Here is a 23,268-nt window from a genome sequence, read left to right as displayed (position 1 = left end):
GGTGCTGGAGTCTATCCCAGCTGACTTGGGCGAAGGCAGGGGACACCCTGGACAGGTCACCAGTCTGTCACAGGGCTACATATACAGACACACAATCACACTCACATTCACACCTACGGACAATTTAGAGTCATCAATTAACCTCAGCATATTTTTGGACTGTGGGAGGAAGCCGGAGTACCCAGAGAAAACCCACACATGCACAGAGAGAACATGCAAACTCCATGCAGAAAGATCCCAGGCCCAGGCCGGGACACGGACCGGGGACCTTCTTGCTGCAAGGCGAACGTGCTAACCACTAGTCCACTGTGCAGCCCTCTATTTTATTCAGTTTTACCCTTATTTATTTAGCTGATTTGCTATTACTTCTTGTTATTATCATTATTATTTTTATTTATGATATTAATAATCGTATTTTTATTTCATAATTTTACCTCAATTTTCTTTTATTGTACTTTTAAAAAGATAATATCGCATTTTTTGGTGCTTTTGCTATTTTATTAGTATTCAAGATATTCATACTCATAAGATAAGGTTTGTTTCGTCACCTCATCAAGTGCCGAATTTATTTTGTAATTGACCAAAACATGCAAAATCCTTCATTCCATTTGTAACAGTGAGCTAAAAACGAGCCCAGTGTCGTCATTACTGTGAATGAAAGTCCCAGAACTGAGTCCCGGAGAGTCTTTTGGGGACAAAAAATGCAATTTTTTAAATGTTTTTCCAGTAGATTGTGACTTGGAGTGGATGTAAAATGGATCTGGTTGGTCCATGCAACTAATGAAATAATGAGGGCTGAAAAATCCTGGAATTAAAAAGTGTGAGATTTCGACTGACCCCTATGTACTCCGAAGGCCTCTAACTCATAAGATATTCATAATATTACGATAAGGTGGGTTTCTTGACCTCATCAAGTGCTGTATTTATTTTGTAATTGACCAGAACATGGGAAATCACTCATTCCATTTGTAACAGTGGGCAAAAAACAAGCCAGGTGTCGTCATTACTGTGAATGAAACTCCAAGAATTGAGTCCCGGAGAATCTTTTGGGGACAAAAATAACATAAGAAGCATCGCCAGGCTCCCAAAACGAGCTGAGCCCAGAGAGAAGAGCCTGTACCCGGCATGCTTTTCTTCTCCTCCTCCCCTAATCCTCCCCTCTTCCTCTCTCTCCTCTCTCTCCTCTCTCTCTCTCCTCATGTTTCCGCGGTGCGTAAACAAGAAGTGTGCGTTTCCCTTTAAGAAGCCCCCACCGTTTGCGCAGCGGCGGGAGGAGAGGCGGGTCTGCGGAATAGCGGCTGAGGAGGGGAAAAAAAAAAATCCAACAGCGGCCGGTTTCAAGTCCCCCCAGTAGAAACTGTGCCTGATTTGTGGCCAATGTTGGAGATGTAAAAAAAAAAAAAAAAACGAAGAAGAGAAAGAGAGAGAGGGAGGGAGGGAGAGGAGAGAGAAGGAGGGAGGAGGGAGGAAGGGAGGGAGGGAGGGAGGAGGGGGAGGAGAAGAGGGGGAGGAGGAGGGGGGAGGAAAAACACTAAAGGGGTAGCTATGGAGATGGAGCGTTTTCCTGGCTGCTTTCTTTGACAGGTGTTGAGTGGGGCAAAAGTCTTAAAACAGAATTCAGCATGTACGCCAAAGGTAAAGGAGCTGTCGTCCCTTCCGATAGCCAAGCGAGAGAAAAGTAAGTGGATTTTTTAAAATTTTTTACGCGCTTCTATATGTCGGACTTTACCTGCTTATCTTTTTTTTTTGCAGCCGAGGTGGGCAGCAGGAGGGGAGCACAACTTTCTAAAGTGTAATTTAAAAGGAGCTGCTGTATCCAAAAAGTGCGCTCCTTCTTCCGTCCCCCCTCCTCCCTCCTCCGCGACCACCTTTAGAGGTGCGTCTTCGTAAACTTTTTCATTTATTTTTAATTTCAATAATAACAAAATATTGCACTTTCGGATCCGTGCTGCTGTTTGAGCTCTTTTTATTTCCCCCTGCGCGTTGTTATTTTTTTTAAATCTCGCAGATATATCCTAAATACGCTGCGCGCTTGTGCAGCGTTAAAAAGTTGGACGGAGACGCGTTAATTTCGGGTGAAAGCGTGTCTCTCCGGGCTGTTTGTGCTCGTCCCTGCGCGGACAGGCGTGCTGCTGGCACTCGGTTGAACTTTTTAAGACGTAAATCTGCAGCACGGTTGGTTTATTCGAGCTGTTTTTGGGCTCAGAAGTAGAAATCTTCGCGGCGCGTTTCTGTGCGTAAAGCCGGCTGGTGATGAAGGGAAAAGTTTGGTCCCATTCAGCAGCCATACAGCGGTGGTAAACTTTTGCACTCGCATGAAGCAGAGTCATGCTGCCACGAACATTTTCTACTATTTGCAGACTTCATTCTAAGCAGTGTTGAATTCTGATGCCACTGTGTGTTGGATGTGTTGGGGAAAAAACATGATTTTGCAAAGCATTTCTTTCATTTAAACCCAGTTTTTCCGTGCATTCATTCATGCTTTTTGCTTAAAAACTTTTAAATGCCCCCCCCCCATATGTCGTGAAGCCTGCTGCTCCTCATGCTTATGTCCCTTTTATTCCTCTGCTACAGTCTTCACAAAGAGTTGCACCTTCTTTGCATGGCAGCATTTTCGACCTTTTTATCATCACTTGCTATTTTTAAGCAGTGGAGCAGTCTGGAGGTTAGAGGAGTGAGTAGGGATCCCTGCTGAGATGCAATTGTAGTCCAAAAAAACACACTGTCAAGCCCTGAGAGGCTGAGCTTGTTCCACAGCACCTCATGCATCTGTAGCAGAAACCACATTTCTTCAGAGACTCTCTTGTAATTTTTCTTTTCCTGATGCATCTCCGTGCCACATTCAGTTGATTGAGCTTCCTGGAGATGTGTGTGCGTCTAGTGGAAGTGGCTTTTGTCCAGCCACGAGCTGTTTCTTTCTGCTCTGAATTCAGTTTGTGGGAACACCGAGCAGCTCCGTGTGTGAAATGAAAACAGTCCCATGTGCTTTTACGAACAGCAGTGACCTCTGAACCGGCATATGATGCGTTAATATTGCATAGGAACCGTCAGCAGGCTGCTCGTACACCTGTTTGTGCAGCCTCAGCTCCGTTTGCTTTATTTACAATACACCGAGAGCAATGTGTCATTTAACTGATGTGTTTTTTAGTTGCTCGCTCAGGGACTGTGGATTATGTTCCATGTGTTATTGGGAGTGAAATCAGTGCAGAGGCAGCGTGTATTTCAAATGATAGTGTAGGAGGAGGATTAATAATTTAACTCCTAAGAAATACAAGTCTTTTGAGAGCTGGGGATGCTGAATGCTTCTGTGTTAAAGTTGCTTGTTAATGCTAATACAAAAACAGCAGATTCGGTTATTTTAGTGTGTTTGTTTGCGTTTATTTCTACCCTTTGTCCACCAGAGCCTCCATAGTGTTCTTTAAAGCATATGTGTCTGTGTGTTACAGGCCTATAGGGTCTGTCCACACATAATAGACGACGCTTGCCCTCTCCCCTCACCTGTCTTGTCACCCTAACCTGCCCCGCAGGGCCAACACATGTTTCCTTGTAAATGTGGAGCTCACAACAGCTGCCTCAATGCATCACTGAATTAGCTCATATTCATATTTGCATATTCATATGAGCCTTTACATATTCAGATATTGAAAAGAGGGGCACCCCGGATGGACTCGTATGCCATTAAAGCGTACAGTTTGGCACCGCAGCTGCAGCTCTTCTTCTTAGAGGACTGATTATCAAGACTGTTAAACAAACTGTTAAAGGTTTCAGGACACAGTCGGCTCTGATCAGGATGTCTCACCAATGTGTGTTTCATCTCTCTCGATCCAATACCCCAAACTTGTTGAGGAGGAGCAGATAGTAACATTGGAAGCAGGAGAAAAATGTAATTAGTCCACTGCAATGTTTTCCTTGTGCAGCTGAAAGCAATCAGACAATGCAAGGGTGTGGGCAGGACATGAGAGTTACATCAGAGCAGTGGAGCTACAAGGAAGAACTTGCAGAGGTGAATATTTATTGATAAGCGCGTTGTGATTTCTGCTTCCTTGTGTTGTTGTTCGCTGCCGGGAGTTTTGCTGCTGCGAGCACATTTTGTCTCTTTAAATTCCTGAAATGTTTTCCATATATGCAGATTATTTAAAACAAAAGCAGAGGAGCAGGTAGCAGAGTTTAATTTGTCTTAGTGCGACTTGTTGGAGCTAAGTGTTGAAAGATTGAAACTGAACCGTCTCAGTTGCTAAAAACACCTTTGATATTCAACATATTTTGCAATTCTGTGAGTTTTTAGGTGTTGTTGTGCTTCTGTTTTTGCAATCTCACCCATTACACCTTAGGAAATGGTGTTAATTTTTGATTAGGCTTGTGGGTTTGGTGCCATTACACATGTAAACCTGGTGTTTACAGGTGTGCAGTGATAGTCTTTTCTGAATTGCTTCCTTGTGTGTGAGTTTTGCTGCTGTGAGCACACTTTGGCATATTGTCTTACTCAATTCCTGATATAGTTCACAAATATGCATTTTATTTTAAAAAGGAGAGGGGCTGCAGAGTTCAAATCCTAACCGTAAATTAATTTTTGGGAGTTTTTTTAACCAATGAAGAGTGGTGGTCAGCTGCTTTTCAGTGATTAAAAACAGCATCTTGAGACTAATCGTAACCCCACAGTCTCAATTATTGATTAAAAAAGGAGGGTGGCATACAATATATGCTCTAACTCTGAGTTTTTAGGTGTTTTGGTGCTTCTTTTTTTTTAAATTTCAGCATTTGGGGTTGCAGTCTTCCCCATCACAGACTGTGTTTTATTTCAGGGTGGACTGGTGTCTTGGTGCCTTTCTCCATGTAAACCAGATGTTTACAGGTGTGCAGTGATAGTCTCTTGAATAATCTCCTTCCTTGTTTTGCTGCTGTGAGCACATTTTAGCGCGCTGTTTAGTTAAATTCCTAAAATATTTCACATATATGCACATTATTTATGAAAAGGGAAGGGCCTGCACGCTTACATTTCTGACGCTGTTAACTGGGTTTGTTAGCAAAGTGGTTTTATCTTGAGTGGTGGTCAGCTGCTCTTCAGGGATTAGGAAACAGTATTTTGAGAATAATTGTAACCCCACGGTCCCAATTAAAAGGAGGGTGACATACAATATAGGGTCTAATTCCGTGAGTTTTTAGATGCTGCAGTCGTTTTTTGTAAATTTTTAGCTCTTATTATTGCCTTCGTCCCCATTGCACCTTAGAGGAAGGTGTTTTATTTCAGGTTTGACTTGTGATTTCGGTACATGTAAACCTGGTGTTTGCAGGTGTGCAGCGATAGACTGTTTTATTAACTTCTTCCTTGTCTTGTTACTGAAGTGGGTTTTTACTGCTGTGAGCACATTTTGTCGTGTTGTCTTATTAAATTCCTAAAATATTTCACATACATGCACATTATTTAAAATAGGGAGGTGCTGCAGTCTTTAATTTCTGCCACCACATTCAGGTGCTCAGCTGCTTTTCAGGGATTAAGAAACAGTATTTTTAGAGTAATTGTGACCCTACTATCTCAGTAAATGCTAATAAGGCCTGTAACATATGATATACGGTGTAATTCAGTGCGTTTGTAGGCGTTATAGTGATGTAATTTCTAAATTTTGAGCTCCTGGCATTGTAATCTTCCCCATCTCACCTTAGAACACGGTGCTTTATTTCAGGTTGGACTTGTGAGTTTGGTACAGTTGGTGCCATTGTGCACGTGACTCTTTACAAGTGTGCAGTGAAGCACTTTGAAACCTCAAAACTTTATCAGAAAATGCATCAGCTCTTCTCTAGTACAGTGTAGCGTGTTTACAGGACTGAATGCTGACAAAGTGTTCCGGCATAAAGGCTCATTTGTGTGTTTAAGTGTGCGGTGACACTGCGCACGGAGCCGTGTGTTTTTTATTTCCTTTAAAGCCTTGAAACCGAGGCTCGAATCCAACCTGTTTGTTCAGAAATACAACATAAAGCAAACAGTCACACGAACATTTCACACTTATGTGGATTCCTCTGCACAACCAAGGCCTCAGCACACTAGTGGAATCCAGCCGCCTGGTCTCGCTGTCTTGAGATCACAGGTAGCAGCAACATGGGGGGAGTGAAGTGTTTTCTTTGCAAATCCTTGTGAAATGTTATTGTGATGAGACATTTTGTAAAGAGAACAAGCTCATCATAATAATAAAGGTAGGGGAAGAACTGTTGCCCTTGCAGCTGAAGAAATTAATTACGCTCCACACTTCTTTTTCAGGGTTTTATTTAATTTAATTTGGATGGGAGTAATGCAGCACCTTCAATATTAATGTCTCCTTATTGTTTAGTGACTGGAACCTCTTTGAAATGTGCACTGATGAATCCAGCATCTTAATTAAAGGTGCCATTCACAAAAATATTTAATAGTGTGATCAAACATCTCATTTTTTAAAAGCATGTCCTTAGTTTCAAAAAATAATTTAGCTCCCTGCATTTGTTTCCTAATACTCCGTGTTTGTTTACAGACATTTTTTTCTGTGATCTCAAGTGTTGCTGGATTTGTTTGGGAAAAGAACTTCAAGTGTAAAGTTAATCAGTTTGTTTTGAACGCGGGTTTCTTTACATCCTCTGCTCCTCCCCTGGCTCCTCCCATGTATTTACATGCAGTTTAATGGGGATCTTCAGGTCTGAATGCATGGTTTTGATTCTACACAGATGGCTCTGCCATCTGCATTTTAGCCTTTTGAAGGAAGTATAAAGAGCGGCGCACTAACATAGGCAGAAACACTGCTCTAAAAGTAAAGAAACCCTTGATTTACCCTCGGCACCCTTTGGCTGACTGTGCTTTCATTCAGATATGTCAACAGTCAATTAATGCCGCCTTTCGTCAGCTGCTTTTGGTGCATCTGCACAAATTTGTTAGTTTTCTCACTTGAAATAAAGGAGACAGTATAAATATTGAAGCTACGTGCCTGAAGTTGTTAATCAGTTTGGCAACAGAGCACACAGAGGAGAAGTGTGCTCGTCTTTTATTAGCATACGGAGAAAAGTATCTGTCTGAGCAGCGATCAGTGAATCAGTCCTCATGTGTTTCTTAAGAGAAGTCTGTCTTAACATAGAAAACCAGTGATTCCTAGTAAACTTTGGACTGTTTTTGTCATCATCGTATTATTGTCCTCATTAACTGCTGAAGGGTGAAACTGTGGCGATAACAAAACTTCCAGCAATGTCAGCCTAATCTCTCATCACAAATCATGAGAAATGTCTCTCCTCCACTTCTTTTGCTCCAAAATTGCTCAAATATAGCTGAAAATGAACAAGTTATCAGGTAGCTAACTGTGAGGTTGGAGGACGTTTACAGGTGATGGTGTCAGGAGGTAACAGAGTCGATGTTCCTGCTGGCAGACTGAGAACCAGAGATGTGTGCTTCTGTGTGACGGTGAATTCTCATATATGTGTGTGTGTGTGTGTGTGTGTGTGTGTGTGTGACAATGTGTGGATTAACCCATGGCTAAAGCCATTCGTGTTTACATGCTCATTGACACTGATTTGTTTTGACAAAGGAACTGCCATAACAAAGCCAAGCAAATATAAACAGTCTGTGCAGTGGGAATAAAGCCTCACAGTATCACAGGTGTTTCCAAGCGGCAGCCAGGATCTCATTCACCTCCATCCACAGCAGCCTGTCACGTCCATATGGCCTTTTTATTATAAATATTTCATATTTACAAAATAATATTGAGTGGTTTTTATCCAGTCATGCTTTGTGTTGCCGTCAGAACGCTGCTGCATACATTAAATATACATGTTATATATTCTTTTTCTGAGTGGCAGATTATATATGAAAGCGGATGCCGTTACGGGCCCTGCTTAATCCTTCATCACTTCCTGCCTGCATACCTTACCTCACCCTGCCACTGCGCTCGCTGCTGAATTATTGAAACCAAGACATGAAAGTTAATTTGCTAACTGTCTGTGCTTTAGCTGGCTAAACTCGGCTGAGATGCCCTTGTCTCTGGAGGCGAGCGGAGGAAAGGGGAGGCTGGATCGGACAGCCTGGGGCTAAATGTCAGGTGTGTTTCCTGGGGACGAGGCAGTGGGAGAGATCTCCTTGATGTGTGGACTTGCAGCAAAGTGCTAGTTTGCTTGTGTGAGGTTAGGACCAAGAAAGGGAAGAAGATCAGAGTCGTGTTGTAGAATTTTTGCCTACAAATGTGCTCTGTGTTGGAGAAAAATGCTGCAAATGATCTCGTAGCTGAAGAGACGGAGCTGGAGACGCAGACAGATGCTCTTCTGCTTGGCTTTGTGGCTCTTTTAATGTGAACTCGCGCGCCGGCTTTGTATCACGGGCCTGAATATCCAGTCAGCAGTCAAAGCGCAGGTCAAATGTTCTTCCTCCCACTCAGACTGATCTCCCACTTGTCATCATGTAATTTGCATCAATATGTAGTTTTTTTTTATGTGGATGTCTTCAGAGAGAGTGCAGCAGAGAAAAGATATGGAAAGAGCTGCTCGTGTTTGTGGTTTATCTTGTTTGTATCTCATCTTTTATTCCTGAATGACGTGCGTAGCTATGCAGGGGCCACAGAGGGAGAATTCAGGTTTGCTTTATCCACAGAGGAAAAAAAAGTCAAGGCCCTGACCTTAGATTTCCCTCTGACACAGCAGCTGTACAGTACAACCCCCCACATGACTTCTTTATCTACCTGTCTGTCCCCAAACTCTGCAGAAAAAGTCTCCTCCTCAGCCAAGTTACACTTACCGCTTCTGACAGAGTAACAAAAGGTGTCCCCTGAAGCCCGGATTGAATGAGTGTTTTTAAATAATGCATTGCAGCCAGGGCAGGTGCCCATCGCCGGGGCATAGAGCCCCTCAGATCACACCAGGCTTCGGCATGAAAATTTCATCGGCACAGTGCTCATGGGAATCTCTGTTCGATCCAGTACAGTGTGGAAGGGCTGTATGGGATCTGATGCCTGCTGCTGGGTGTTTCACACTGCAAACAGGGCCTCGTTTTTAAATGCTACACCAGCGGGACTCCCCACTGCACTGGGAAACTTAAATGCCCCCTGAAGTTTTCAGGATGATGTAGCAGAAAAACAGGAAACTGTTTACGTCAGCACTACAGCAAATGACCAAATAACCAAAAATGTTTCAAAAAAGACAAATATGATGTTTCCACCTATGCTTAGTGGTGGAATTTCCTCACTCAGTTTTACAGTTTATGTTTGATTATTCACTAAAGTGCCTTGAAACGATGTCTTCGGACTGTTCAGCTGCCAAAATCCAGATGTGAGAAGAGAGAAGCTGATAAAAATGTTGACACGATCATCTGAGTCGGCTTCAATTAGTCACACGAGAACAGGAGTTCTTTTCCAGCTGAGCCGGTGGAGAGTTTTCTACCTGTGTGATTATGAAAATTATTTATTTATATGGCTGTTTTGGACTTTACAAACAATACTGGTCCAAATGAATCTAGTTCTGATTGTAGAAAGAATCAGAAAATTCATAGTTTCACAGCAGCTCCATCTCCAGTGAGTGTGTTTCAGATCAAAACCTTCATAGCCCAGTAGTGTTTCTACAGTCACTACTTTAAGCTGAAAACTACTTAGAATGCAAAAAAAAAAATCACAGTATTATTCAGGTCGTGTTCTAACTAACGTCCACCAAAATTGAACATCAGTCAAAAATAAATTGGTAACAGTTTGATATCAGTTTAGGCCTCAGCAATAGAACAGTGTTTCATGGAAACTGTTAGCCTAGCTGCGCTAGACCCAGCTCTTAAGACACAAGGGTCTAGGAATGCTCGACAGGGAGGGAGGCGGGCTAAAAGGTTGTCTTTCAAATCACTCTGCAGCAATTGGGTAGGTATACAACCAATCAGTGCAACGAATAGGCTGACGTAGTTCCTAGAGCACCGACGGATTGTGGCTAAGTCCCATTAGCTTCCCAACCAGTGGAGCCAACTGGTATATTAAGGATTTGCCATATCCCGTCGGCATAAGTCCAAATATGTCTTTCTTCTCAATGAAACACTTAAGTGCCGTCCTTTGTTTATCTTTCAAGTTGAATTTTAGCTTCAAATCTTTAAGGGCTGTGGCCAAAGCCGAGTCGAAAGATAACTGTTTATTGTGCGCCGGTTGTTTCTGTCAGAATCGTCGCGCCTCTGTCGTCACTTAGTTACGCCCGCCTTCTGACTCTACACTTCATGGTGATTCATCCGGCCAGTTTTAGGAGCATCCAACCTCGAGCCTTATGGAGGGTAACTAGACCCACCCTGGCAGAGAATTAAATTCGTTGCCGTGGGTTGTCTAGCGCGGCTAGGCTAGGAAACTGTGTCTTTATTTATAGAACTAAGAAAAAAGTTTCATAAAATGTTTGATAGTTTGACTTAAATTGATTGCAATCTTCCAGAAAAACACATAATAGAAACACAAAGTTTGGTTGCATGAACAAATTCCAATCTTCCTCCATCCCTGAATCATAAACAGCCAATGCCAATTAAATAACTCTGTAGAGGCTCAGTTTTAATATGCAATATAGTCATGTAAAGTAGTACTTTAGATCTTTTTTGGGGTTTATTCCCAAATCTGTAACTTACTCGCGCCTTAAATAACACTACAGGGTCTCAACTGCACAGTTTAGTGTTCCTCAGTTACTTTCGTAATGCCAATCATAATCCTGCATCCTGAATTGCTGCATAAAAGTGGGTTTTGCTGTTGCATTCTAATTTGGGATTCAGTGTATTGCTTAGCACGTTTTTTAAAGGTGCCATAGAAATAGTGGTTGTAAAAGGATTTTGGACACCCTTAAAATGTTACACAGCCTCAAACATTATCATGAAATATGTCTGGCTGGACCCGAATATTCGGTCATCACGGTGATGTCCAAATGTTTATTTTGAGATCCAAATAATTGCCCCCCCCCCCCCCCCCCCCCAACCCGTTGGACGATGTCGCACAATCAGTATTCGACTCATCCCTTCATTTGTTCCTTCGTTTGTTCCTTCATTTGTCCGTCCGTCCATCCCCTTTACAATCTGATCCGTATATGATGTCCCCCCGTCGGACATCACGATTCGATCTGAATATTAGGATTTTTGTCTTTAAACGGGGTGAATATCTGGAACCCAGCCCTAGAAATATGTGTGGAAAAAATGTTTTTTGTGTTTCAAAGAGTGTGGCTACAATAAACAGACACAAACAAATACAAATGATATTTTATTTGTTCATTGTTTACAAGAAAAACTGACAAAACTAAATTCTACCAAAATAACCCAATACTCAAAATTTCTTTTTTTATGGAACTAATCAATGTTAAGTTTTTAATGGCGTTTTTAGGATTTGTTTAGTGTTATGATTGTACTAAAAGAAATTGCACTTGAAGACCTAAGAGTGATTCTTAGTGCAGTATTCCACAAATGTTTGGGGTGTCCGAAAACTTTTTTTCCCACCACTGTAAAGTTGTTATTATAGCTGTTGATAATGGAGCTCCTTCGGCTTACGTTGCTGTGCCTGGACGTCTTGTCACGTCCTTCTAAACTCAGGGACTTTCTCTGGTTGCTGTTGTCAGATGAATTCATGCTCTAAAAGCTCCAGACGTCCTCCACCTAAGCGACACCGTCTCGACAGCCTGCTCCGAGGGCTGACAGACTTGACATTGGCGCTTGGAGACCAGTGCAGGTCTCCGTCTGGTGGTCTCGTTTTGCCAACCATCTTCTGTAGAACATAATGGTCTGACTTCACCTCAGTATCTTTCCCCTTTAGGGGGAAAAATGCACGGACTTGTTTGCATTTCCTTAAACCAATCGCAGTTGTTGTTGGCGGGGTTAAGCAAAGGATGTAGCTTTAGTGTTTCCTTAAAGATAGCGGCAGATGGAATTGTTTTAGTGGAACGTTATCAAGCAGGGAGATGAGAACTGTGATTAAAATGGATAATTAACCAAAGAAGCCTCAGAGATCCGCCTTACTGCATACAAAGCCTCTGTAAAACTAGAAAGTTTTAGTGTGGTAGGTTGCTGCTCAGAGGTTGTTATCGTTGTTTTCCAAAGTGAACAGAACGGTAACTGGTGACCACCTGAACCGGTCTAAATATTTATTTAATTTCTATCAAGGTTGGACAGTTCCTTTATTCTTATTTATCCTATTTGCATGGAAAAATGTGTTTATTTGTGTTTTTCCAGTGCCGGTTTAACAGTACAATTCTTACCTGTTGGTGGTTGAATTAAAAATAAACCACCAAAATACCAATAACTTTTGATATACTCCCTCTGCTGTAACAACCAGATTTCCCCTCAGGGATTACCGGTAACAAAGTATTTCTATTCTATTCTATTCTATTCTATTCTATTCTATTCTATTCTATTCTATTTTATAAACCTTTCAGTTATATCACCCAGCTAAAAATCAGGTTTCAATTTGAGTTATTCTACCATTATAATAAGGCAAAGTTAGAGACACAGTGATACTGTTGTCCATACTAGAGGCAAACAGAAACCTCTGAAGTAAAAAAAAAACATTGCAGGCATTTTGTTACACAAATTCTCAGACAACACGTAATTAACGTGATGGACATGTCCCTAAACACAACACTGATCGCTTTCACTCGACGATACCAGGACTGCATTTGAGATCAATATTAAACATTTACAACGAGCAGTTTGCTCCAACCTGTGACTCGGTTGTTTTTTGTACATACAATCTGTGGCCTGCTGTAGTGACACGACTCCCATCACCACCATACTTACACAGGACAAACAGCTCTGCCCGACGATAAGCCTTTTTTGTTTACACCAGGTATCTGAAATTGGTGTAGATACAGTTGAGACGTATAGGAGGGGATGGTATCTGGTGTCTAGTTGGAACTGGTTCGGACCAGCTGTGACGGAGGATTTTCCTTCAGCAGATGGTTGTTCAGCCGCTGCGGTGAAATTCAGCGATATCTTGGAGCAGACAGAGAATCAGGTTGTTCAACTCTGGCCCGCCTCATTATTGATTCATTCAGTATCATCCAGCATCAACCCAAACATCACAACTCTGTGTCTGCTCTGGCCTTGGTGCATGTGATCAGCATAAAAACAGTCGCCCAGCGTACACAAAAGCACAGCAGCTCCCCCCACCCCCACCCCCACCCCCCTGCATTTTAGAGCCGATTGCATACAGATGCTCGCTTGCACATCTCCGCATTGAAGTAGAAACATTTAGTTGCTTCAGCGCGTTGGGATAAAGATCATCCTGAATTGGTCAAAATGAGGAATCCTTGTTTATCTGTGTCTGTCTGCAGCTTCATGTTGTCCAACTAGGAGTGAGTTGCATTTGAGTTGTTTGTTAGAAGTACTTGAGCTGAGTTTTCGGAAGTCTTTCTTGTCTCTCTGGGATGAGAATTAACAAGACAATGACAAGTAACAAGGATGAGTCAGCTCTTGAAAGAAACAATCTGGTCTCCAGAAATAAAAAAAAATCCCGCTCTCTGATATGGAGACGGTTTGATTTTATAGATCATGATGATTCATAACAAGTCACAGTCCTTTGTAAACTGTCTGCAAGTGTTTGAAGGAATATTTCAACATCTGCAAAATATGCTTATTTGCTTTCTTGCTGTGAGTGAAATGAGAAGATCAATGCCAATCTCATTTCTGTTAGTTAAATCTGAAGCTATAATTGGCAGCTGATTAGCTCAGCTAATAAAAATCATCAGAGCCAAAACCTGTAAAAGCAGAGTTGCATTTTCTTGGATCTTGAACTCATCACGTGACATGCAGTTTTGTTTTAAGCTGGAAATCGGGATATTTCATCAAAATCACTTTATTCTACGTTTCAAAATTTGCCAGAAAGAAACTTTTTGATCAGAAACAAAATTTCTGCTCTGCTTGGACCAACTAAAAAGCTCTGAGTTGCTCAACTGTGATAAACAGTCTTGTGGAAAAAAAATGGACCGTTTAGCTGGACTGGGTTGAACTGCAGGCTGTGTTTATACACAGCAGGCAGGAGACCTGAATGAAAGAATGGAAACATGATAAAAATGTAGTAAAATGTCGTAGTTTGTCAAGCAGCTGCTTTTATCTTTTTTCCCCCCAATATTAGCAATGCTCGTGGGCACTTGAATTAAAAAACACGGGGAAACAGCTTACCGAACAATGTCCAAAAGTAGCACGATTTGCCTGCCGGTAGCTCTAAAACTCACACATGAACACCTAAAATTGTGTTTGTTTAATCTTACAAACCCCTGAAATGAAAACAGGACACATTTGTGGATTTTAATGGGGTTATGAGTCGTACTATTTCTTGGCGGGAAGCAACGACTTTGTGGAGTCCCGCTGTCTTGTTGCCAGGCAACCGGACTTTTACTCGCTCTTGGATCAACACATCACACAAAAGCCGACTTCCTTTTTGTGCAGCAAAAGTTTTTAAAATGTGTGTTGCATCAGTGGTCACAATTTTGACTGACGAGGAGCTGCGCAGTCAAAATTTGCATGACTTGTTTAAAATCATGTAAGTCAGTTTAATAGGAGTCATTAGTGTTTTCATAGAAAGGTGGTTTTTGGTTCTCACCGTGACTTACATTGTTCAACTTGCCAGTCTAAAGCACAATCACTATATTTCTCATTTTAACCGTAATTTTCACCATTACCTTGTGTGATTGCACCTCACAGCGAGACGTTTCCGGCTTTGAACCAGCAGGTCGACTGGAGCTTTTTTCTGTGTTCTTTCTGTCCCTGTGCTCCAGTTTCCTCAAAGTTCCTTCCCTGAGCCTCTAAACAATAACACAGTACAGCTGATGGAGGAATGAATGGAAGTTGTGTGATAAATGAAGAGTGTGCTGTTTAACTATTTAGCCAACCTTTACACCCTCTGAATCCCAAAACCCACTGACAAATTTGAAAAGCCTTTCACCTTTTACAGAAATCATCCAAATTACAGAATTTGTCAGAGCCAGAAACGGAAAAAACAGAAAGCATTGTTGGATTCTGAAATGTTCCTTGAACTTAGTTCGTTTTCTCAGCAAATTAAACCAAATTGAAGCTTAAAATCATGATATTTCAGTACTATGTCTTTATTCTACATTTAAAAATTTGCAAATAATAAGCTGTTTGACTGAAAAAAATTCTGTTAAAAGCAAAAAATTATGCTTTCCTTTGCGCAACTAAAAACTCACTAGCTGTCAGCTGTGACCAACAGTCACAAGACAAAAAATCTTGGACTCCTGGAATTTTCAGCTTAACTAGGTTGAACTGCAGGCTGTGTTTCTACAGAACAGATAGGAGACAAGAATGGAAACATTAAATATGTAGGAAAAAGTAGCAAAACATTACAGATCGTCAGGCTACAATTTTTCTGGCATTGGCAACACCTGTGGGAACTTGGAAACATTTTGTAGAGGTTGATTACAAGTTTTTCCATTTTTGTGAAAGAAATAATGATAGAAATTACATTTTCATTTTTCGTTTTTTAAATGATTTATTTCTTTATTCACATTTTAGCTCTGTCAGAGTGCACCAAGACATTTCAGAGTTCTTTCTACTTCTAGTCAGGTTGTGCTGCTTCTTTAGAGGTGCAGGACTTCATGTTGAAGTAAAAAATGAGCCCACAGTGAGTAAAAATGTAACAGGAGTTAAAAAAGCTCAGAAACTTATTTTAGCTTGGAGGGTTAACAACAAGTGAAACATGTGAGACTCAACACCCAGCTAGTTGTGTTTTTGTTGTTTTTGTTTGTGGTTGACCCTCAGCAGATGTCACTGACACCCATCTGTTCTGTATTTTGGCTTGATGGACCAAACTAGTGCTGCATTGTGAATGCTGGACTTCAGAGCTACATTTCTGTGAGATTATTTTGGAATCCTTCATTACCCGAAGTTCATCACAGTTTATTATTTGGTCATTTTTACAATCCCTTGTCTGATTTGAAGATCAGTATCAACATGTGGAAGTCAACAAGCAAGCGCTGCGATATCCGAGAGTCCGTCTTTTTTCCATGTCTGAGGATGTTCCTCTTCCCCTCCGTCCATGTTTCTCTCAGCGTCGACACTGTTTTGTTTTCAGTCTCATTGCCTCAACAGCAGAGATCCTAAAACCGCAGGGATATGGCTGAGTGCCACCGAGGCTCTTTAGCTCAGAGCTGCCGAGCTTTTGCATCACACATTTACAACCCCTTCACAGACTATATGATCTTCATACTGTAAAATCTTGTTTATCCCAGCTCCTGCTCCAATGACACAGTGGTGACTCCTCTGCCAGTTGGGCACGCAAATGTTGGACTTTTCTGTTTGCATGCGACACACTTCACGATGAAAAGAGAATAAGCATGTCTTCTATAAAAAATGTAAAATCTTTAAACAGTTTATCTGAACGAACTGACTTCTGTTTTTCTCTCTCTCTGTTTTCCAGGTTAGCTTTATATGTCTATGAGTATTTGCTGCATGTTGGCGCACAGAAATCAGCACAGACCTTCCTGTCAGAGGTAAGAAGTTCTTTCAGTTTGACTTCCTGTTAGGAAAAAAAGAAAAAGGATGAGTGTGATTCCCCTTCTATTGTATGGCCAGGAATGGAATTCACATTATGACTCGTACTGCAGCTGTTGAGCGACGATGTTGAGGAAATATTAGTACATTAATGAGCCGAGACTGGTGTTTTTTTCTCTGTTTTTTGACTGTTTATTAATTTGGGACAATGTAAACATGGCATCGGTTGGGCCACTTAATGTGATTACCCGCCCTTCATTATTAGCTCTAATTTGTAAGCGGCTGTATAATTAAGGCGGTTTGACATACTGTAAGCATGTGTTGTTTCTCCGGTTCTGCTTTGACATTTAAGCGCCGCTGCCTGCTGAGGTAAACCAAGTGTACCTTTAGTATTGGAAACCATTTGTCCCACCAGGTCCGCCAGACTTATAGCTTCGTATTAGGCCTGAAACTGTCCAAGAGGTAGGGTCTCTAATGTGTTGCATCCTCTTCCTTAATGGACATCCTTCCTGCTAATGGCCCCGTGTGCAGGCCTTCTTCACTGGAACACCTCTCCTGCCCGTCGGCTTTATTCAGCTCCACTTAATACACTCCCCAACACTGAGAGGGCTTTAATGGCAAGCAGAGGCAGGTCTATATCATTCAACTTTAATGCTGACATAATTTATCTGTCATTTCGTCAGGTGAGCTCGGGGTAGAGTCACACTAGGATACGGTTGCAGCCTCATGAGCTGCACGTGAAATACACACCGAGCAGCTGGAGCCCAGTAAGACGGTTTAAACATCAGTGCAGCAGAGGATGAACCGTGAAGTAGGTTTAACATAGCCAGGCTCAGAAAAACCTAAAACCCCATTAGAAACGATGGAGGTCATCTTCATTAGCCAGGTTTTCTTCTTTAGGCTCCCAAAAAAATGGGGCATTTAAAGCTCTTCTTCTGCACAAAACGGACCAAGCATGTGCCGCCTAATTCAATCAACAGGTTGTTATAATGGAGAGCTATGAGGAATATACAAATGTATTTTAGTAAAAAGAGAAGAAAACCTTTAATTGTGCGTGTTAATTTTCATTTTACCAGCTGGTGATTCTGAATGCAGCAGCTTGAATGAACTTCATTCATTTGAACATCGTACTGAAGAAGTGCATTTATTTGTAATTGTCACAATGATGAGATAAAATAAATGTCAGTGATTCAATATTTTCTGTAATAAACACCAGCAGACAAATCAATTTCTAATCTGTGTTCTATCAGCTGCAGGTTAAAACAGGTTTGGACCAAGTAAAAAAAACAAATTTTTGCATTTTCTGCATCACCAAAGGAATTACTGTAGGTTACCGTGGCAACGTGATGCACACAATGTGCGATACTGTAACTGCACAACCCCGTTCAGTCGGAATACTAATATGCAGCTCAGTAGGTTTGTATTTCCTCATAGAGAATCATCAGGAAAAAGAACTGTTTAATGGGAACTGCTTCTAACTGTTGATATGTTTTTCAAAAACTCTGAACACATGAGCTGTGCTCATCAGTTACCATGGTGATCAAGCAGGTTAAAATGGAGTAACCCCTGTGACGCTAAGAAATCTGACTTTAAGCTTAATATACCTCGCTATACCATTCAGCTGTCTGGTTGTCTGTAAACTTATTGGCATCGAGCTCTGGTGAATTGTTGGGATTAAAAGCAGTTTACATGGATTTTGACGCCTGTTTTTATTGGAACATGTGCAGAGTTTGAAGAAGAAAACCTGGTTAACAAAGCAAGTTGCTAATCAGCGTTGTAATACCTGTAACCTCTTTGAATGGGGTTGTGGGATTTGTTAAGCCAGCTAACACAGAGAAAGTCTGGCTATGTCAAACTTTATTCATGGTACAACGCTCTGACATCAGATTTTCAGGTTGCTTGTCCCGTTCTCATGACATCTCAGGAACACTTTGAAGAAATTTCTTCAGATTTGGTTCAAATTTTCAATTGAACTCCACAATAAATTGATTAGAGTTTGGTGGTTAGCGTGAAGCGCTGTATCTTAAAAAAGCACATTTTTGGCCAAGAATTTGTAGGTTAATCTTGACAAAGTTTCACACAAGTGATAACATGTTATATCCAAAAGAACAGTTCCACTGCAGCATCATAATACTCTGCAAAAACACTTTACTATCCAATATTTATCACCATAACATAGGAACAGAAAGGATTTTGTTTATGTTTCCATTTGGTTGGATACACCTTGAAACTGTGATGATTGTGAAGATCTTATATGGTCCCAGATTCCAGGTGTGTCCATGTTTAAGCTTTTTTGCAACATCATCTATATTTGAAGCATCTTCTGCTATCATGGCAACAACTTTGATTTGTTCGACACGTGAACTGGTGCGAGGAATTTCACTCTGTGGCTTGCTTCTCTCAATGAACTCGCACACATACATATATTACACGAGCCTGGACAGACATGGATGTAAACTGCTAATTGCCTAATTAGCAGGAGGCTTTCAGTCACCATGCTGTAATTCTAGTTGTCACTGTGATGTTGTCAGGCAACCAGTGCACATTCTTCAGGCTTCCTGTGTTTCCAGGCTTCATTCTAAGCTAAGCTAGCAGGCTGCTGGCTCTAGCTTCATATTTACTGCACATACACTACTGTTCAAAAGTCTGGGGTCTCTCAGACAATTTCATGCTTTCCATGAAAACTCACACTTTTATTCATGCGTTGATATAATTGCAAGAGGGTTTTCTAATCATCAGTTAGCCTTTCAGCACCATTAGGTGTAGGTTTTGTTGTCAGAACACAGAATAAAATCAACATAAAGCAACAAAATCAATTTCCACCAAAAGCAAAACTCAATCGAAATGTCTCACTTGGCCTGGGCAGCAAAATAAGCTGTAAAAGAGCTACCACAATCGAGATCAAATCCTAATGCTCTCATTTTAATTTCTCAAAAAAAAAGTTGGATCTTTTCCAGTTGTATTGAGAAGATTCTTTAAAGAAATGGAAAAACCCAAAATGCATTCCTGCCCCACATCGCCCTGTTTGTAACTCGGACATATCAATCAGATGTAATCAGCCGGTCTGGTTGGAGTCTGGCTGCCTTTGCTTAGAGTGTGCAGACAGGCAGCAGGGCGGACGAGGCTGGAGGCCGATCCAGCTGCCAACAACCAGAATCAGGCGTCTAAAATATGAAGCCGAGATGTGGGGAGCAACACGGAGAGATTAAGTAGTTGGGCTGCAGCGGGGCCTCGCTGATTTCAGAGCCCTTGTGGGTGAATCTTCTCCCAGAGATTGAGTGTTATTGGTGGAGCTGCTGGAAAGAGGTGAAGTTGTGGGTCGCGAGCAACCGGAGGCTCACAAACACGGATTCGCACACACTTTAAAACAGGAATTAAAACAACACAGACGGGGATTAAAACAACATACACACACACAGACGCATGCAAACAGTCCACATGTCCATGAGGCATACATGCTAAACTGGCTAAGTCGCTTTGACGCCAGTTGTCTCAAATGTAGCTCCTGCAGCGGTGCATTGCTTCATGATTGTGTTTATCTCAGCCTCATCTTGGTTTTTATTTGTCTTATATGGTCATAATCAGTGCATTTGGTTGGGTTTGGCGGTAATGGATATATCCGAGCAAACACAGCAGCAGCTTGACCTTTCACCTTTTCAGCCTTCATGTAGTTCTAGCAGTAAGTTTGAAGACTGCAAACTAATGATTTTTTTGTTCACTTACCATGTTAGCATCTTTCTGCTTTGATGCTTTGAGTTTTTTTTTTTTAACTTTACATGTGCCTTTCTTTTGCACTTTGATCATCCGCCTTTTTTTTTTTTCTTTGGTTCCTCTTGGTGCCCTGCTCTTAAACCTGCTCCTTTCACCTCACTGCAGTGGGCGAGAGAGTTCAGGCCGCTTCATCCACTAAAAAACACAAACGCTGTCCATGAAACAAGCAAATGAAGAAAACATATTTGGCAAAAATAAGCCAAAAATATTTCCATAAAGTAAGAAAATACAGGCATGTATTGTGTTGTGAGACTTTCTTAATGGACGCTAAAAGCTGTGAACACTCTAGTAATTAGAAAGCAGTGCTAAGAGTATAGTCAGCATACTCTATGTTGGAATACATTAATAGAATTATTAAGCTGAATTAAAATGCTGCTTTAACCCTCTGAACCACAAAACATGTGGGCTTGTAAGATGCGTTATCTTGTTAATAATCACCAAAATTACACAATTTCTTACAGACAGAAACTATAAAAAGAAAAAGAATTGTTGTATTTTCCTTATTTTCTGACAGTCCTTGAACTACTCATTGGAGATGTGCTGTTCTATTAAAATGCTTCACCAAATCTGAGCATAATATTGTGGCATTTTAACAAAATCATTAAAAAAAAATTGCCAAGAATTAACTGTTTGCGATGACCAGATTCTGTAAAAAAATAATTATAAAGCCATGACTGACTCAAGTGTGACCAACACTTATCTGAGAAAAATTCAGGGACTGAACTGCAGGCTGTGTTTACAGAGACCAGATGGAAGACAAATATTAAAGCAAATTTGGAATTAAGCAGAGAAATATCTTTTTTATGTAGAGTTTCCAGTATTTGTCACACATGTAGGCATTTGGAGAGATATTCTACAGGTTGATTTGAGTAGTTTTTTGTCCATTTTGGTAAAATAAATCGCCAAAGAAATTCACCTTTTGTTTTCTTTTGATTTCTGGCATTATAACTAAATCACAGGATCACAGGTTCTCTCTACTCCTAGTTATGCTTGCTCGAGGTGCTGAACTTTGTGAAAAATGAGCCGTCAGTGGGTAAAAATGTGATCTGCCCAGTAACTGCTTGGGGTTCAGAGGGTTAAATGGCATTTTACAACACTGCTGCAGCGTAACCTAAATCCATTGTTTGTGTCTGTTTTCTGCATCTGCATTGAGTTATCAAATCGGTGAATGTGTTGCAGTCAGTCTGAGAGTGTTTTCTAGATGTTTGCTGCGTGTATGTGTTGTTTAAAAGATGAATATGTTTTGGTTTCCGGATTTCTTTCTGAGCCTCCGTATCTCGCAGTCTCGAGCGCACACGCACAGGAAAACACACATGCATGTTTCAATAGATAAGGGACTTCTATCCTCGCAGGTAGACTGAAGGCCTTCATACACACCTGCTCGTCTAATGAGAGCGCTATCACCTGGACTCTCCTGCCTCAATTAGCCTCTGTTCCTCCTTCAGCGAGAGCCACACACACGCACACACACACACACACACACACACACACACACACACACACACACACACACACACACACACACACACACACACACGTTTATACTATACAAACAATACACTTCTGTCCCCGAGAGGACTTTGCCACTCTGTGCTCTTCTGCACAGTGCAGCACTCAGCTCTTTAGCAGCATTAAATCAACAGGCCCACACCAACATATGGCACATCACATCATTATAAGCGGCGTTGGGGAAATCTGGAGAGTAGACACTTTAATAGAAACCTCGTATCGGTGTCTTCTATATATATATATATGTATATATATATATGGCGCGTATAGGAAAAAAAATCTGGAGAAATCTTGACGCTGTCATGTCGTCCTCTCAGACTCTGTCGAATCATCTCTCAGACTGTATGTATGTGTGTGTGTGTGTGTGTGTGAGTTTCTGTGTGTAGAGTCATGTCAGTAGGAGTGTGTGAAGCAGGCAGTTGATCTGTTATCTGCGACTGGATCTTATCTCGGTGTCCAGATACAGGCAGGAGCGCTGCTGGTTTGTGAGGGCAGCGGAGAGGACTGCTGCTTCAAGACAGTCACAGTTTCTTATCCACAAAACTCTGCACCGCACTGCACTGCAGATCGCCGCGCTCCTCCTCGGCCTATTTTTCTGTCCGACTATCGCTCCGTCAGTCCGAAAGTTGAGAGGACAGTTGAGCAAAATGATTACATTATGCATAAAACATGCTGCAGTGTCTAATTTTTCATTTCTCCCTCCTCTGTCTTCTCCCCACCGACCCTCCTTCCTCCTCCTCCTCCTCTTCTATCCCGCTGCTGTCTCTCAGATCCGATGGGAGAAGAACATCACACTTGGGGAACCTCCAGGATTTTTACACTCATGGTGGTGGTACGTATACGTTGAGCTGTGCTTTTTTTCTCTTGCTTGACCACACACACTTTTTTTTTTTTTAGATTTTTTTCCTCAACAGCTCACATTTATGCAGTGGAAGTACTCTTAATGGAATGAACGAATGTGCAGGGGTGGAGAGGGACAGTAATTGCGGGGAATGCTAAGTGCATCATCTCACGTATGTTTAAATGCTGTCCTCCTCGTGTCGCTCTGATTGACAAGTGAGCTAACTTCCCCTTCGTCTGTTATTTAAACTGGCCTCTCAGTGAAGTGTGAGCTGTCCAATCAAAGTCAAAGTCAGAGACTGATTTTTTTTTTTTTTTAATCAGAGTGGGGCAACTGAACCTTTCCTCACCACACAACTACCTCAAATCTTGCAAGTTTTGACACAATGGAAGTATGCAAAATCAGCTGTTTGCAGTTGTATTTGTGCAGTGGATCCATGAATCTACAAACAACTTTCACTCTATTACTGCGATTGTAAGGAAAAATTTAAAAAGCACAAAGATTCTAGACATATTTTTGGAGTTGGGGCCAAGATATGATGTTTCAGAAGTAGTTCTTATGATGTTGTTTGATCGCCTTTATGGTCATTTTCAACTACCACAGATGTACATGGAGTTTTCACCACTTTGGGAGGAACTGCATCAACAAGTCAATCCAATATTCAGTAAAAAAAATTATACTTTTTTTTTTTTTTACCTCAAATATAAAGCTTTAT

At 41.3% G+C, this 23,268-nt stretch overlaps 1 protein-coding gene across 2 annotated transcripts in view; it reads left to right on the top strand.

Moving 5' to 3' along the window:
• The first annotated feature begins 1,509 nt into the window (after positions 1-1,509).
• The window catches only part of ssbp4 (single stranded DNA binding protein 4), a 110,636-nt gene continuing 88,877 nt past the window's right edge, over positions 1,510-23,268 (top strand). The window contains exons 1-3 of one of the 2 annotated variants that reach the window (XM_022205825.2): positions 1,510-1,678; positions 16,359-16,431; positions 22,483-22,544. In XM_022205825.2, the coding sequence (XP_022061517.1) occupies positions 1,623-1,678; positions 16,359-16,431; positions 22,483-22,544 (191 nt within the window). In that variant the 5' untranslated portion in view covers positions 1,510-1,622. Of the gene's footprint in view, positions 1,679-16,358; positions 16,432-22,482; positions 22,545-23,268 lie in introns of those variants that run through there. The other variant, XM_051947068.1, reaches the window with a different exon arrangement.

Source organism: Acanthochromis polyacanthus, chromosome 4 (assembly GCF_021347895.1).
Source record: "Acanthochromis polyacanthus isolate Apoly-LR-REF ecotype Palm Island chromosome 4, KAUST_Apoly_ChrSc, whole genome shotgun sequence".
Taxonomy (NCBI): domain Eukaryota; kingdom Metazoa; phylum Chordata; class Actinopteri; family Pomacentridae; genus Acanthochromis; species Acanthochromis polyacanthus.
This window is presented reverse-complemented; position numbering and strand designations above follow the sequence as displayed.